Here is a 16,682-nt window from a genome sequence, read left to right on the forward strand (position 1 = left end):
TCAGAATATGCGGTGATATATTATCAAGTCCCACAGCCTTATTTACATCTAGTTTACTCAACTCCCAAAACACCTCTTGCTCACAGTCAGTCTCTCCTCCCCATCATCAACCACTCTCAATCTCTCCATGAAATCACATTCACAAGATTGAAGGATCTTTATGAACTGCTCATTAAGTATCTCCACCACACAGTCTGCAACAGCTGTCTTTATACCATTTTCTTCAATCAACGCCATCCTTCCATAATCATTCTTTCTTTTTCTGGCTACATATCGAAAGAACTCCCTAGGATTCTTTTTGGCTTCATTAGCTAACTGCTGTTCATACCTCTCTTTAGTTACTCTCACCAACCAAGTTACCCTCCTTGCCTAGTCTTTGTAGACCTCATGAAATTGGTTATTTCCACTTCTTTTATGCTTCCTCCATAATGCCCTTTTTCTCTGTATCGCATGCTTAATCTCTTTATTCATCCATCTCACACCTACCTTATTTAACCTTCTCACCCTTAGAATACATTTAGACATTGCATCTACTAGATAGTTTTTGAAAATCCCCTCCAAGTTGCATTGATCTCTTTTCAGCTAATTCCTCATTCCACGCTATACCTGCAAGCCGTCTCCTGAGCCCTTCATAATCACTGCCCTTGTAGTTCCACATATACCCTTTTCTCACAGGGGTCCTTGCACTGGTAGCCACCCAGGTAATCACCTCATGGTCACTCTCACCAATTGGTAGATGATTTGACACCTCATTTATAATTACAGCCTCTGATGAGATGACGAAATCCAAGACCCTTAATCCTCGTGTGTCCTCTGTTACATACTGTCTGAGGTAGTTATCCCTCAAAAACTCAAGAAACTCATTTTCTTTACTTCCAGTTGCTATCTCATCATTCCAGTCTATATTGCCATAATTAAAATCACCCATAATGATCACCCTTTTCTTATTTGCTTGGCTAATTTGACTATACATTTCACTATCACCATCCACATTACCTGGTCTATAATAACATCCCACCAAGTATTTGATTCCATTCACCTCTATCACGAGAAGAGATTATGAAGAGAATTGCAAGAAGAGATTAAAGATATAATTAAAACAGAAGCAAAGAAGAATATTCCAACAGTTTGTAAGAAGAAAAAGACGTTTAAATGACTGTCAGAAGATGCCATCAAAACTGCTCAGGAAAGGAAGAAAATGAAGGCCATAGGAAATTTGCAGGAAGTACAAGAAAGGAAAAATAAGAGATCTTTTCAAGAAGATCAGAGAACTAACAGGGATGTTTAATTCCAAGGTGAAAATACTGAAAAGTAAGTAAAAAGGATATCTTACAGAAGCTGCAGACATCAAAGAAAGATGGAAAGAGTATACAGAAGCGATTTATGGAAAGGACTCCAAAATTACTGAGAAATTTGAAGAGCAGGATTATACACAGGAGCCAGTACCACTGGAGAGTGAAGTGAGGTGGGCACTGCGACAGCTATCCAGGAGGAGATGGAATGCCTATTGAGCTGCTCAAAGCCCTGGGAGAAGAGAGAGTTAAAATTTTAACAGCTCTATGTCAGTGAATTTGGATGACAACTACATGGCCTAGGAAATGGAAAAATTCAGTTTATATACCTCTATTGAAGAAAGGCAATGCAAGAGAGTGCAAAAATTACAGAACTATAGCACTGATTTCTCATGCAAGTAAAGTCTTACTTAAGATCATTCAGAAAAGACTGGAACCATTCATGAAGAGAGAAATGCTAGATATACAGGCAGGATTTCAAAAAGGCAGAGGAACAAGAGATCAAATCCCCAATGTGAGATGGATAATAGAAAGAGCACAGGAATATCAAAAGAATGATAGAATTTTTGATATTCCTGAAAAGTTAATGTAGATAGATGATAGATTGTAGAAGTAGGGAGATTCTTGTTGCATTGTATAAGGCTTTGATTAGGCCACACATGGACTATTGTGCCCAGATTTGGTCACCTGGTTTTCAGAAGGATGAAGAGATGTTGGAAAGGGTCCAAAGGCGACTGACTAAGGTAGTTTCTCATCTCTGGAATGTTGAGTATGAGGAAAGATTGAGAAGATGTAATTTGCAGAGTCTGGTGGACAGGGGGAAGAGGGGAGATATGATAGATACTTCAAGTTGGTAAGGGGTTGTTATAAGATCAATGTTGGAGTAGTTCTGCAGAAAATAGTGGGAGATCAGGGGAGAACCAGAGGTCATCCCTGGAAACTGTATAAAGATGGTGTGAGTAGGAGAGTGAGAGGCAGGTTTTTTTCGTGCAGAGTTGTAAATGATTGGAATACCTTGCCTGAGAGTGTGGTGTCTGCAAGGAGTTTGAGTGTGTTTAAGCCATGGTATGATGAGCTGTGTGTGTGATAAAGGGACCTCCCAGATGAGTCTTTGAGTCCATGAGGTCTTGGGGGTAATAATAATAACAGTAATGTCTACCTTTGTTTCCTTGACTAGCAATGCTTTTGACTCTGTAGATCATGTGAAACTGTGGAATGTGTTAAGAACAATGGGAGTACCAGAGCATTTCATTATCCTTCTGAGGAATCTTTATTATGAACAAGAAGCTACTGTCCGAACAGATCTTGGAGAAACTGAGTATTTCACTATAGGTAAAGGGGTGCAACAAGGATGTATTTTATCTCCATCCCTGTTTAACTTCTACAGTGAATACATTTTAAGAATGGCAGGACTGGAGGAGTCATCAGTTGGAATTAAAATTGGTGGAAGAAATATTAATAATTTGAGGTATGCAGATGATACCACCTTGCTAGCAGAATGCAAAGAAGATTTGGAGGAACTTATTATGAAAGTTAAAGAAGAAAGTGCTAAATATGGTCTTAAACTTAACCTCAAAAAGACAAAAGTTATGGCAACATGTAAACTTAATGATTTGAAGTAGATGGGGAGAAAATGGACGCAGTTAACAATTTTGTGCTCCTATTAACATTTTAAGAATGGCAGGATCCCGAATCGATAAAGATGGTTATTGTACTGAAGAAGTTAGAAGAAGATTATTACTCGGAAAGAAAGCAATGACAAGTTTAAGCAAGATTTTTAAAGATAAAGATATTAGCTTCATAAAAGACATGGTATTCCATGTGGTACTGTATGGATGTGAAAGTTTGACCCTGAGAAAGAGTGAAAGAAGGAAGATAGATGCATTTGAATTATGGGTTTGGAGATGCTTACTAAGAATACCATGTACTGCAAAGCAAACCAATAAATCAGTGATAGACAGAATAAAGCCAGATTACTCCCTCGAAGCTGTGATCATCAAGCAAAAATTGTCATACTTCAGACATTATGCGAGCAAATGACAGTCTGGAGAAGATGATGATGCTTGCTAAAGTTGATGGAAGGAGGAGAAGAGGAAGACCAAGAATTTGATGGGTTGATGAAGTTAAAGAAGCAACTGGAATGCACTTGGAAATTCTGAAAGATATGGCCAGGAACAGATGTGAATGGAGAATGTATGTTCATAGAATCACCAGGAGTTGAAAGCAACTCAATGGAACATAACAACAACAACTGAACAAAAGAAAAAGTCACAGAACCATTGTAGAAAATATCCAAGAGGAATGCAATTAAGGATACATAATCAATACTTGAAGTAGAGAAAGCTATCAAAAACATGAAATGTGGAAAGGCAGTTGAAGCAGATGATATTTTTATTTTATTATTATTATTATAAGCTTAAACATGATAAAATTCTTGCACAAACTCAATTGTTGGCTTTTACGCCAAGAAGTATGTTCAACTGAATACCTAATGATAACCAGTGATATAATCATAAATATTTCAAACGAAAAACATAACAACACTGTACAATACCTAGATATGCTATCTATGTATAACCTAATACCAACCATAACATCATGTACTAGAGAAGAAATAGTCGGAAATGCTATCACTGCTTCTTGCTTAGATCATATAAACATTCATGCACCACCAAATAGTTACACTGCAGCAGTCATAAAGTGCAAAGTGGCAGACCATTACTTCACGGCTCTAAACCTGCACACTAAGACAGTATCCATGCAATGGTCCACATTTGGAAATTATTACTATTATTATTATTCAGGCCTCCATGGAGTCAAAAGGCTCATCGTGGGAGGTTCTTCCTAAGAACATAAAGTCTGTCAAAATTCATCCCCTCCCCAAGAAACACAAAGCCTATCATACCACTCCTTAAACTCATTGACCGTTCTCGCTCTCACCACTCCATCAGGCAATGCATTCCACGGTTCAACCACCCTCCACGCAAATAAACCACTCTTCACTCTCTTGCTCATGGTTTCCTTTCGTAACTTCCAGGGATGTCCTCTTGTCATCACTCCTTCCTGCTGTTCAACCAAGCGAAAGAACTCCCCAGTGTCAACCCTGTAACCACCTCCCAACAGTTTAAAAGTCTCAATCATATCAGCTCTCTTTCTTCCATCCACCAAACTCTGCAGTCCACACTCCCTCAGCCAATCCTAATAACTATCTTTGAACAGTCCTGAAACCATCTTTGTCATCCGTCTTTGTATCCTTTCCACAGTTAATTTATTCCCTTCAAATCCTGGGGACCAAATCTGAGAACAATAGTCTAAGTGTGGTCTGATCAGAGACTTATACAATGGAATGATAACTTTTATCTCTGCACATCAGTGTCCTTCTCATAATCACAGCAATCCTCTATGTTATCTTCACCACCTTTGCAATATGTCCCTTAAATTTCAGGTTTCTATCAATCATTAACCCCAGATCTCTTGTCTCCCCTACTTCCTCCAGTATAACTCCTCCCATACAGAATGCAGCATCCCATCGATGTTTCCCAAACCTCAAGACCTTACATTTTGCTGCATTAATCTGACACCCCCCCATTCATTTGTCCATCTATCTAGCTTATTCAAATCCTCTTGCAGGGCTACCACATCTGCACTATTACTAATAATCCTTTCCAGTTTCGCATCATCTGCAAACAACTGAATATCCCCTTGCAATCCACTGGCAATGTCATTGATATGAAGGTTAAACAATATAGGCCCTAGTACTGAGCCCTGTGGGACCCAACTTGTAACCCTCTGCCGCCTTGAAACTGCTCCACCATACACAACTCTCTAATACCCATCAGACAGCCAATCCTGAATCCAGTTGACCAATCTGACATCTAGACCCATGTGCTGCAACTTAAATACTTATCACATGGCACCCTGTCAAATGCCTTTGCTAAGTCTAAGAAAATTGCAGTATATGCCTTTCCCTCATCTAATGTTCTTGTAACTTTATTATAAAAGGCTAGCATATTGCTAAAACAAGAGTGCCCTTTCACAAATCCATATTGACGCTCACAGATAACATTACCCTCATCTGCCCAATGCTGTATATGGTCCCTCACACAAAAAAGCAACACAAAACAACAATAGATGAAGAAATATTCAATCACGGAATAAGAAAAATCGACTGGAAGCACATGGTGTCACCAGATTTAATAGATACTTTGTACAACAATATTAAACTCTCACTGGATGAAATATATAAGAAAAGCTCCAAAGAAGTCAAAGTTTGTTCAAAAACAAGCCAAAATACTTGAATAATGCAAAGATAATCCTTGACGTACACAGAAAGGCATCCTATGGAAACAATTAAAGTAATATCCAAATAATGCAGATTTAAAAACTGAATATAAGATAACAAGGAATTGCCTTACAATGCAAAAAAAAAAAAACACTATAGAGACAATTAACCTCTGCACAAAATAACATGAAACAAACCTAGCATCTGATCCTGGAATGGATTGTGTTCCCAATATCACAGCCTTTGAAACCATAAAACACAGCTTCATGAAAGATGCTGAATCTGTCCAGCAACTAGCAAATGACTTTAACCAATACCTTGTAGACTCCATCCATGAACTACAGAGAAATTTCCCTCCAATCTCAAAACGTGAACTTCCACTTGGACCACAAACAAAACAGACATTATGGTTCCCAACCATAAAAGAAGCAGAACTTCTCTCTGTAATACAAGAAATCAAACCAAACAAAGATCCAGGAATCGACTGTATAAGACCTAAGGATATCAAGCTCGTGCAACTAGCCTAGGCCCTATCCTACTAAAAAATAAATAAAATATTTAAACCTGGATAAATACCAAGTATGTTGAAGATGTCCATAATCAACCCATATGCAAACATGGAAAAAGAAACCTAATCAATAATTACAGACCCATAGCAACACTACCAATTATCAATCAAATTATGGAGCAGATCGTACTAAGGAAACTCACAATATATACAGAGAACTTTTGTATTATCCACAAAGCACAATATGGTTTTGAGAAAAATAAGTGAACAACATCTCTCTTGGAAGATTTTATGGACACAATTAATACTGCCTTAAACAAAAACATAATTGTCATGGTAGTCTTTATCAATTTGACTAAAGCATTTGACACGCTCGCACATCAAACCTTAATAGAAAAGCTAAGACTTGTTGGAATAGATAGGCCTCTGTACAGGGTGGTTTAGAAACTACCTTCAAAACTGAAAACAGATCACATGTATCGGATCAAACTGCAGTAGAGAGAGTTACCAGTAACCTGTGGAGTGCCACACTGTTCTCTCTCCAACTCTATTCAACATTTATATGCACAATATTAGCCAGCTACCTCTCAAAGGCACTGGCAAGAGGGAAATAGTAGCACTGGTTATTAGGCAGTGTGGTGCAACGTGGAACTTGACAGGAAAACATATTATGTTGGATGTTGTTATAGACCAGGGAATGTGGAGAGTGGTGATGAAGAAATGTATAAAAAACTTGAATTAGTGAACAAAGGAAGGCTAATTAATATCCGTAATTTTAAGTATGATGTATACATTGGAATGAAGAAATAGCATTTGGAAATAAGGAAAATGAATTTCTTGAGTTCTTGAGAGATAACTATCTCAGGCAGCACATAAAGGAGGGCATGCGATGATTGAGAGTTCTAGATCTGATCATATTGTCAGAGAATGTAATTGCGAGTGAAGTTTCAGAGTTTCCTCCAGTTTGTGAGAGTGATCATGAAGTGATCACCTGGGTTGTGGCTAGCCATATGCAGACTCTTGTGAGGAAAGGATATATGTGAAATTATAAGGCTGGTGATTTTGACAAGCTTAGGAAACAGTTGTGCTATAGCATGAAATGAGAAGCTGAGTGATAAGGAAATAAATGCTGCTTGGGAACTGACAAAGAAATACATAACAGCATCCATGTGTGAATGTATTCCAAAGGCTAAAAGGCTGAAAAATGGATGAATGAGGTACTTAAGCATGAAATCTGGAAGAAAAAGGTATTTTGGAGGTAGTACAAGATGAATAATGGTAATAATCGGTTTCATGCATTTGCGAGTGAGCAGGAGGTATGTGAGGAAATAAATAACCTTCATGTCAATAAGGCAATAGGATTTAATGACATATCACCACCCATTTTAAGGGAATGTTCCAGGGAATTGGCAGTAGCTTTGGCATGCTTGTTTTAAGAGTCTTACAACAGCACAGGTTCCAAGGAAGTCGAAAGAAGGTAAAATTGTTCCATTGCATAAAATTGGTGATAAGGCTGTGGTTCATATTATAGGCTGGTCTGTATATCTCTAGTTGTGGTGAAGGTAATAGAGACATTTGCGAGAAGTTGGATACAAAATTGGGTTGAAAACAGCAGTATTCTTTGTGGTTATCAGCATGGGTTTGTTAAGGGGAGATGATGTTTTAGTAACTTATTTATGTACTGTAACAGGGTGACAAATACCTTGGACAGGGGAGATGCATATACAGTGGTGTACTTGGATTTTGCAAAAGCTTTTGATAGACAACACAGCAAACTATTAAATAAATTGAAACAGATGGGATTGGATAACAGACTTCTGAGTTGAATCAGTGACTGGTTGTCAGATAAGTATCAGAAGTTGTATATGGGGGTGCAGTATCCTGTAAGAGGAAGGTCACTAGTGGTGTACTGCAGGGGTCAGTATTGGCACTATTGTTGCTCAATTTGTATATTAGTGATATTGGGATGGGTTTCACTATTGATATGCAACTGTTTGTAAATGATGCAAAATTGGGGAGAGCAATGCAGAGTCACACAGATGTTATGGCCTTGCAAGAAGACTTGAATAGATTATATGAATGGGCAGGTAAGTGGAATTATCAGTTCAGTGTTGCAAAGTGTAAGGTTTTGAAATATGGTAAGCAATGATGGGATGCAAACTATACACTTGGTGGGGAAACTTAATGGACATAGAGAAAATGACAAATCTAGAAGTGGTAGTGGACAAGGACCTGAAATTCAGGGGCCACAATCTCTTCTCATATTCCAGTTTTGCCTTCCTTACCATACTAGTCACTCTCCTGGCCTGTGTCTTATATTCTTCATGCATCTTCTCTTCACCTGTCTCCTTATATCTCTTCCATAGCCTCTTTTTCACATGCAATTCCTGTTTAATATTGTTTGTCATCCACTTTACTCCAAATTGTGTTCTCTTCTTCACTCGTGGTATACAACTTACCATTGCTGCTAACAAATATTCTTTCACAATTTTCCACGCACTAATGATATCCTGGCCTTCCAATTCCTCCCTCCATGAAACTTCCCGAAATTGACATCTAAGCCTATTATAATCACCTTCTTTATAATTCCACATAAGTTCCCGTCTCTTTGATACTCCTACATGTCTATTCATCTTTCAAGTCAAAACCATATGGTCACTCTGTCCAACTGGTGGGAGAGATGTCATCTCAGTTATTATCAACTCTTCTGATGCTATAACCAAATCCAAAACTCTTGAACCTCTTGTTCCCTCTGTTACATGTTGCCTAAGACATTTGTCCCTCAAGAATTCTAGAAATTCCATTCCACTATTGCTACATGCATCTTCCTCTCTCCAATTTATACTACTGTAGTTAAAATCTCCCATAACAATCATTCTTCTTGCACTTGCCAAACTTAGCTGTCTAAACATCTCCTGGTCCCCATCCTCTGTGCTCCTTGGTCTGTAGCAACACTACATTACTCCACGACAATGCTTTCCCTTCCTATCCTGCTGAAAATTGCTGTATCCTGCTACTTCTATCCCTGTTTTTATATCCTCTTCTGTCAACCACGTCTCAGTGATCCCAATAATCTTTGGCCAGGCTGGTGCTATCAGCACCACTAATTCCTCTCCCTTATTCCGGATACTCCTGCATTAGTATAAAGCATAAAAATGCCATTGTTTCTATACCCAGCATTATCCTCTCTAGACTCCACTGGGCTCAGCCTTACCTGATGTCGTCCCCCTTCTCCCAAGTACCCATTTCCACAAGAGGCCACCCCTGCTACCATCCACCCTGGGACACACCGACTCGTTCAGAACAGCAATCTCTCCAAATGCCTACATCCTTCCTCATTCAAATGCAAGTGGTCTCTCGCATACAATTCCTCTCTGTCCTCATGCCCTCCAAGTATCCACATATTCCAATCCTCTCTTCTGCCACATTCTAGCTATTATGTTATTCAATATTATTGCTCTTCTGCTCAGCTCGTCACTATTATACCTAGGCAACATGCACACTATCCTTCCTCTCCGTGTCTTCTTTCGTACAACCTCAAGCAAGAATCTCATATCTCTCGCTGCCCAATTTACATTATCTCTCAAGTTGTTTGTTCCTACCATCACTTTTATCTCATCCACTCTTTCACCCCACTGTTCATTGGGTCCCCATACATTACACTTCTTACCACCCTGTTCCTAGATTGCTCACATGCATCCCTCACTCTCTCTCTCTCCTCTAACACTTTCTCTCTGTGCTACCCTACTTACCTGCCTTCCTGACATCACTCACTCCCTGGTTCCAGTGCTCCCTTGCATTCCTCTCATTCCCTCTCTCCTACTGTTTCCATTCTGTCCTCTTCTATCATTCTCATATCTCTCTCTCTCATTCCTTCTCTTCCACTTATCATATTCTCTCCTCTTCTATCATTCATATAACCCTCTCTCGTTCCCTCTCTTCTACTGTTCCAATCCTCTCCTCTTCTACCATTCTCATAACTCTCTCTCATTCCCTCTCTTATACTGTTCCTATTCTCTCCTCTTCTACCATTCTCATAACTCTCTCTCATTCCCTCTCTTATACTGTTCCTATTCTCTCCTCTTCTACCATTCTCATAACTCTCTCTCATTCCCTCTCTTATACTGTTCCTATTCTCTCCTCTTCTACCATTTCCATAACTCTCTCTCATTCCATCTCTTCTACTGTTCCTGTTCTCTCCTCTTCTATCATTCCCATAACTCTCTCTCACTCCTACTCTGATTCCCCTTGCATTCGTCTCTTCCATTTGCCTAATCGCATCTTTCTCACTTCTCACCTCATTCTCTAGATATTCCACCTGCTCTTTCAGCTCATCTATCTCTCGCTGCAAGTCAGCCACTCTTTATTTGCCATTCATCCTCCCAATTGAGACCATCTCCGAATGTAATCATTCAACCTTTCCACACTCTCCACTCTCATTATTTTATTCATATTTCTCTCACCCTCTATCATACCACTTATCTCTCTACATGGAGAATCTCCTGTCTCTGACTCAACGAGGTCAGTTATAGTCTCAACGAGGTCAGTTGGGACGGTGATTTTGCAACACCCTTTATTAGATTGCCAGACAAGTTGGTTACTAAATTGGAATAGATGGGTTTAGACAATTGATTGGTTAATTGGATGGGTGTCATATATAAATTGCTGATTGGCATCAGCAATTTATATATGGGTTGGGGTAGTATATTGAAAGAGGAAAGCCATGTGTGCTGCAAGGATCTATCTTGGAACCATTATTGTTTTTATTGATATTGGGATAGATTTAATCTGAGTGTTAAAGCTTATGTGCTGGGAGAAACTCGTGTTGAGGCTTAATGGAGTGAAACAGCACTGAGAAAGGATTCAAAATAAGATTTAATTCTTCCTATATTTTGTCTGTCACTGAAACATTGTCAGAGAGTACAATGTGAGATGTAACATACAAAAGCAACACAAAATTAAGTGAAACATGTGGATGAAAGACTATAGTCCTAACTAGGTGGGGCGCCCTCTGTGGCACCTGTTGGTGGCCTAGAATGTAAACTGGAATCTTGAAGTATTAGTGTTCACCATATTTATTTAAATTAGGCTGGTTTCTAAGAGCAGCTGCAGATTCAAGAAATAGTCTTTCTCTTCTAAATTTACTGTGATAGAGCATGGCAGTCTTCTTCCAATTGATTCTACAAGCTGTATCTAAAGCATTGTCTGTAAAGCCCAATTGCCATAGTCATGACTGCAGATGTATTTTTTGTATTCTTTCATGCAGATGTTGACTGAACTTCATGTCTGTCCATAATAGGCCATCTTGTAGGAATAGGGCATTTTATATATTCCAGCCACAACACAAAGAGAGAGGATAACTTTAGTAGTATGTATATTATGCAAGTTTTTGAGAGTGTGATGAGTATGGAAATTGTGAATGTGTTAAAGACACAGTTAAGTGTGGTATGATAGACTTTGTGTTTCCTAGGAAGGATCTCCCACGATGAGTCTCTTGACTTCATGGAGGCCTGAATAATAATAATAATAAGTGCTCTTTATGTGTGATAGTGGGGAATCTCACATAATGAGTGTTTTGACTCCATGGATGTTTACTGTTAATCATAATAATAAAATTTCTTAATTATACTGTATGTAATTGTGATATATTTTTTATTCTGATCATTGAAGAGTGAATTTTATTTTTATGAGTTAAATTTTTTTTTTTAGCAGGATTGTTTTCAACCTCTTCTAGTATATGTAAAACTAAAGGTGAGTTTTTTTTTATCTTGTTTAAGAAAGAAAGCATATGAAATATTTGAGAAATTTTATGTTTAAACACTTTTTAAGTCAATATACGCCAGGTGTCAAGTTTTAACAACTCACATATTTGTACACCTGAGAACATCATGTTATGTAGTGATCAGGCTATTGGATGGTGGTTTCATTGTTAAACTGATTCTTGGATTAAAATTGCTTGAAGTTCAGTCCTGTGGTTCACTGGTAAGATGTAGCTTGCTGCTTACAAATGTTGTGTATATGCATCTAATGTTATAACATTCTTTTTGAAAAGCATATCAGAAGTATACTGCTTGGAAAGAAGTCAATGGACACCACAGTGTGAAGAACAAACAGCCATTGCACCCACCTTAATAAGATGTAAGACCTCATTTTGCTGCAATGGTTGTAGCAATCCTTTGGGACATACTTTCCACAAGTGCACAATAGCAATCAATGGAAATTTTGGACCATTCTTCCTGTAGGCATGTAATCAGGTGCTGGACTATTATTATTATTCAGGCCTCCACGGAGTCAAAAGACTCATTGTGAGAGGTTCTTTCTAAGAAATACGTCTATCAAGACTCATCGAGGGAGGTCCCCCCCTAGGAAATACAAAGTCTATCATACCACTCCTTAAATGCATTGACCGTTCTCATTCTCGCCACTCCATCAGGTAATGCATTCCATGGTTCAACCACTCCTCACCCTCTTTCTCACAATTTCCTTTCATAACTTCCAGGGATGGTCCCTTGTCATGACTCCTTCCCGCTGTTCAACCAAGCGAAAGAACTCCCCAGTGTCAACCCTGTAACCACCTCTCAACAGTTTAAAAGTCTCAATCATATCACCTCTCCTTCTTCTGTCCATCAAACTCTGCAGTCCACACTCCCTCAACCGATCCTCATAACTAACATTGTACAGTCCCAACACCATCTTTGTTATCCACCTTTGTACCCTTTCCACAGTTAATTTATCCCCTTCAAATCCTGGGGACCAAATCTGAGAACAGTAGTCTAAGTGTGGTCTGATCACAGTCTTATACAATGGAATGATAACCATTTTATCTCTGCAGGTCAGGTCAGTGTTCTTCTCATTATTGCAACAATCCTCTGTGTTACCTTCACTACTGTTGGATCCTAATTCTTCTCAATCTATACTTTGCATCCGACATTTAGTTATTACGATGTTCTTAACCTAAAGTTAAGTTGCTAGTTGATTTCTAATACAAATATAGAGAATATTTATATTTATAGACTGCGCCACTCTATATCTGAATTAGTTCAAGAATCAAAGATAAATCAACCCTCAACTATTTCTCCTTAATATATTGTTATTATATATACTGGCCGAGAATATTTAACTTACTTAATTTACCCGCTTTGGTTCGAATATTTTACGAATGGTGCAGTAAAAGAGATTCAGGCAAAATACAATCTTTGATTAACAAAAACAAACATTTAATTTTAGAATCACAAATTATACACTTAAAATCAAATCAGTAATTAAAATATCACAAACATTTAAGCTTCTCTGATAAGTACAATCATACAAACTCAGACAATGGTAAATCTGTCATCTCTAGTACAGTCTTCTTGCAGTTCCTTAAGTTCCAAATACAATAAAATTTGCAGTAACACACCTCTTCACAAACAAACACTTTTAATTTTACACTTAAGTTAATTCTCACCAATAGTTACTGTTAATATAAGGAAATTCTAGGATGAAACTCACACACTTCTCTGTATAGAAATATTAATGGTTGGAATAATCTTACCGATAATCTTTTTTCTTCATCTACTTATACGTAAACACTTTTTATAACTGTAAACACTTTAAACAGTATACGGCACTCATTAAATAAATCTTCTAAGTAATAACTGAATTAATCGTTCGGTCACTATACACATAAACAAACGTTCTTGCATGAAATACTATTGATCACTTATGAATTAAGGCAATACACAATAATTCCTTAATTTGAGGTTTTATATGCACAGCTGTTCATTCTTCCTGCATTCATTTAATTCTTTAGGCAATATATTTCTAAGCACAGCTAACGGTAAAACTTTACAGCCTCTACTATTCGCTAATAACTCTGTGCTTTGCTTCAAGGTTCTGTATGTCCTTGAAAGGTCGGCCCTGAAATTGAATCTAAACTCAAATATCGCTAGTCTATTTAGTAGTCACTAAGCTGTCTTCCGTAGCTATAATTGTTATTCTACAATTTATTAGCTAACCGCCTCTCGACTAGTAGACTTTATTAGTTGCTTGAGTGACTTGCCGACTCGCTATTATCGCACTGTGATTCCTGAATGCCGAATGCTCCGCTTCCAACCTAATGCCAATCCTCTCCTTTTTCTCTCTCTTAATAATAATTTATTAGCTAACCACCTCTTTACTAGTAGACTTTATTAGCTGCTTGAGTGACTTGCCGACTCGCTATTATCGCACTGTGATTCCCGAATGCTCAGATTCCAACCTAATGCCAATCCTCTCCTTTTTCTCTCTCTTAATAATAATAATTTCAGCGTTCATCACTTATATATCCGTTCATCCCGCCTAAATTGTTCTTGTGATCTAAATCTCTTTTCAATAAACCTTCTCCTCACGTGGTGTTCCCACTCGCGCTCGCTTACTTACATGCGTCTCCATGAAACAAAACATAATAAAATTGAGCCTTTTTTACATAACATTAAATTTCTACAAATAGGAATAAATATAGAATATTTACATTTCAATTAATGCACAGTTAAATTATCAAATACAAATTCTTATAATATTAACATAGTAATAAATAAAATAGCTTAATAATATTTAATACAATCTTTTCATTATTAATACATATATCTTTGATTAAATAATTAGATATTAAATAAAGTTAAAGGTAATTAAAATGAAAAGCCAAAAGGCTAGTTTTCTGGCAATTTAATAGTTATTAAATGGATAAGAATCCTATTTTATTTTATAGCCAGTAAGTGAAACTCAAGATCGAGAACTACGATCTAAGGGTTTCAATGCCGAAAAAACTATCGGCGAAGGCAATTCGAAGCAAAGGTGGAGCAAGCTCCCTCACTATTCTTGATATTCTCTCATAATGTAAAACACAGCTCCTAGGAGATGTATTATTGTTTTACATTACGAGGAGAGGTCACTACCCAGACTGGTTTCAACCCTTTTTGAGGTCTCATCAGTGAGTAGGTAGACCTAGGAAAATATCAAAGCTTAGTGAAAAGAACTTACATACTTTCACTATACGAATGCCATAAAGGTGTGCTTGTATTTTGTAATTAAAATGAAAAGCCAAAAGGCTAGTTTTCTGGCAATTTAATAGTTATTAAATGGATAAGAATCCTATTTTATTTTATAGCCAGTAAGTGAAACTCAAGATCGAGAACTACGATCTAAGGGTTTCAATGCCGAAAAAACTATCGGCGAAGGCAATTCGAAGCAAAGGTGGAGCAAGCTCCCTCACTATTCTTGATATTCTCTCATAATGTAAAACACAGCTCCTAGGAGATGTATTATTGTTTTACATTACGAGGAAAGGTCACTACCCAGACCGGTTTCAACCCTTTTTGAGGTCTCATCAGTGAGTAGGTAAAAACTATTGCCTTCACCGATGAGGGAGCTTGCTCCACCTTTGCTTCGACTTGCCTTCGCCGATAGTTTTTTCGGCATTGAAACCCTTAGATCGTAGTTCTCGATCTTAGGAGTATCAAAGAGATGGGAACTTATGCAGAATTATAAAGAAGGTGATTATAATAGGCTTAGATGTCAATTTCGGGAAGTTTCATGGAGGGAGGAATTGGAAGGCCAGGATATCATTAGTACATGGGAAATGGTGAAAGAATATTTGTTAGTAGCAATGGTAAGTTGTATACCACGAGTGAAGAAGAGGACACAATTTGGAGTAAAGTGGATGACAAACAGTATTAAACAGGAATTGCATGTGAAAAAGAGGCTATGGAAGAGATATAAGGAGACAGGTGAAGAGAGGATGCATGAAGAATATAAGACACAGGCCAGAAGAGTGACTAGTGTGGTAAGGAAAGCAAAACTGAAATATGAGAGGAGATTGGCCCTAAGATCCAAAGAAAATCCTAGGGAATTTTTTTTTAGCTATGTGGCCAGCAGGAGGAGAAATGACTGTGGAAGAATGATATTGTGGGATAAAAATGGGAATAGACTGACTGATGCAGAGGACATAGTGGAATTGTTTAATGGGCACTTTATTGGAGTATTTCATTCTAGAGGAGTCAGTTTTAATGCTAGAGGGATAGGGCTGGTTTGAGGTTTAGAGGTACAGGAGGAGAGTGTGTTTCAGATACTGAGTACTCTGGATGTCAGTAAAGCTTTGGGACTGGATGGTATTTCACCATGAGTTTTGAGAGAATATGTTAGGGAACTGACAGTGCCTTTAACCTGGCTTTTCAATGAAAGTCTGGCTTTGGCAAAGGTGCCCAGGGAATGGAAGGAAGGTAAGATAGTGCCATTGCATAAGGGTGGTAACAGACTGGAAGTGTCTAATTATAGGCCAGTCTGTGTGTCATCAGTAGTTGTTAAGATCTTGGAGAAAGTAGTGAGGGACTGTATACAGCATTGGGCAGATGAGGGTAATGTTATCTGTAAGAGTCAACATGGATTTGTGAAAGGGCGCTCTTGTTTTAGCAATATGCTAGCCTTTTATAATAAAGTTACAAGAACATTAGATGAGGGAAAGGCATATACTGCAATTTTCTTAGACTTAGCAAAGGCATTTGACAGAGTGCCACATGATAAGCTGATATTTAAGTTGCAGCACATGGTCTGGATGTCAAATTGGTCAACTGGATTCAGGATT

The 16,682-nt window shown here is 38.0% G+C and overlaps 1 protein-coding gene across 6 annotated transcripts in view; it reads left to right on the forward strand.

The window, feature by feature from the left end:
• LOC150093521 (rhodanese domain-containing protein CG4456-like) overlaps positions 1-16,682 on the forward strand; it is a 186,078-nt gene that overhangs the window by 32,242 nt on the left and 137,154 nt on the right. For 4 of the 6 annotated variants that reach the window (XM_090413523.1, XM_090413521.1, XM_090413527.1 and 1 more), the window contains one exon: positions 11,792-11,833. In XM_090413523.1, coding sequence (XP_090269649.1) covers positions 11,792-11,833 — 42 coding nt within the window. The remainder of the gene's footprint in view (positions 1-11,791; positions 11,834-16,682) is intronic. The other 2 variants (XM_090413525.1, XM_090413522.1) reach the window with 1 other exon arrangement.

The sequence above is a fragment of the Typopeltis vanoorti genome, chromosome 24, assembly GCF_054136105.1.
Source record: "Typopeltis vanoorti isolate ZY-2024b chromosome 24, IOZ_Tvanoo_1.0, whole genome shotgun sequence".
In the NCBI taxonomy this organism is placed as follows: Eukaryota; Metazoa; Arthropoda; class Arachnida; order Uropygi; family Thelyphonidae; genus Typopeltis; species Typopeltis vanoorti.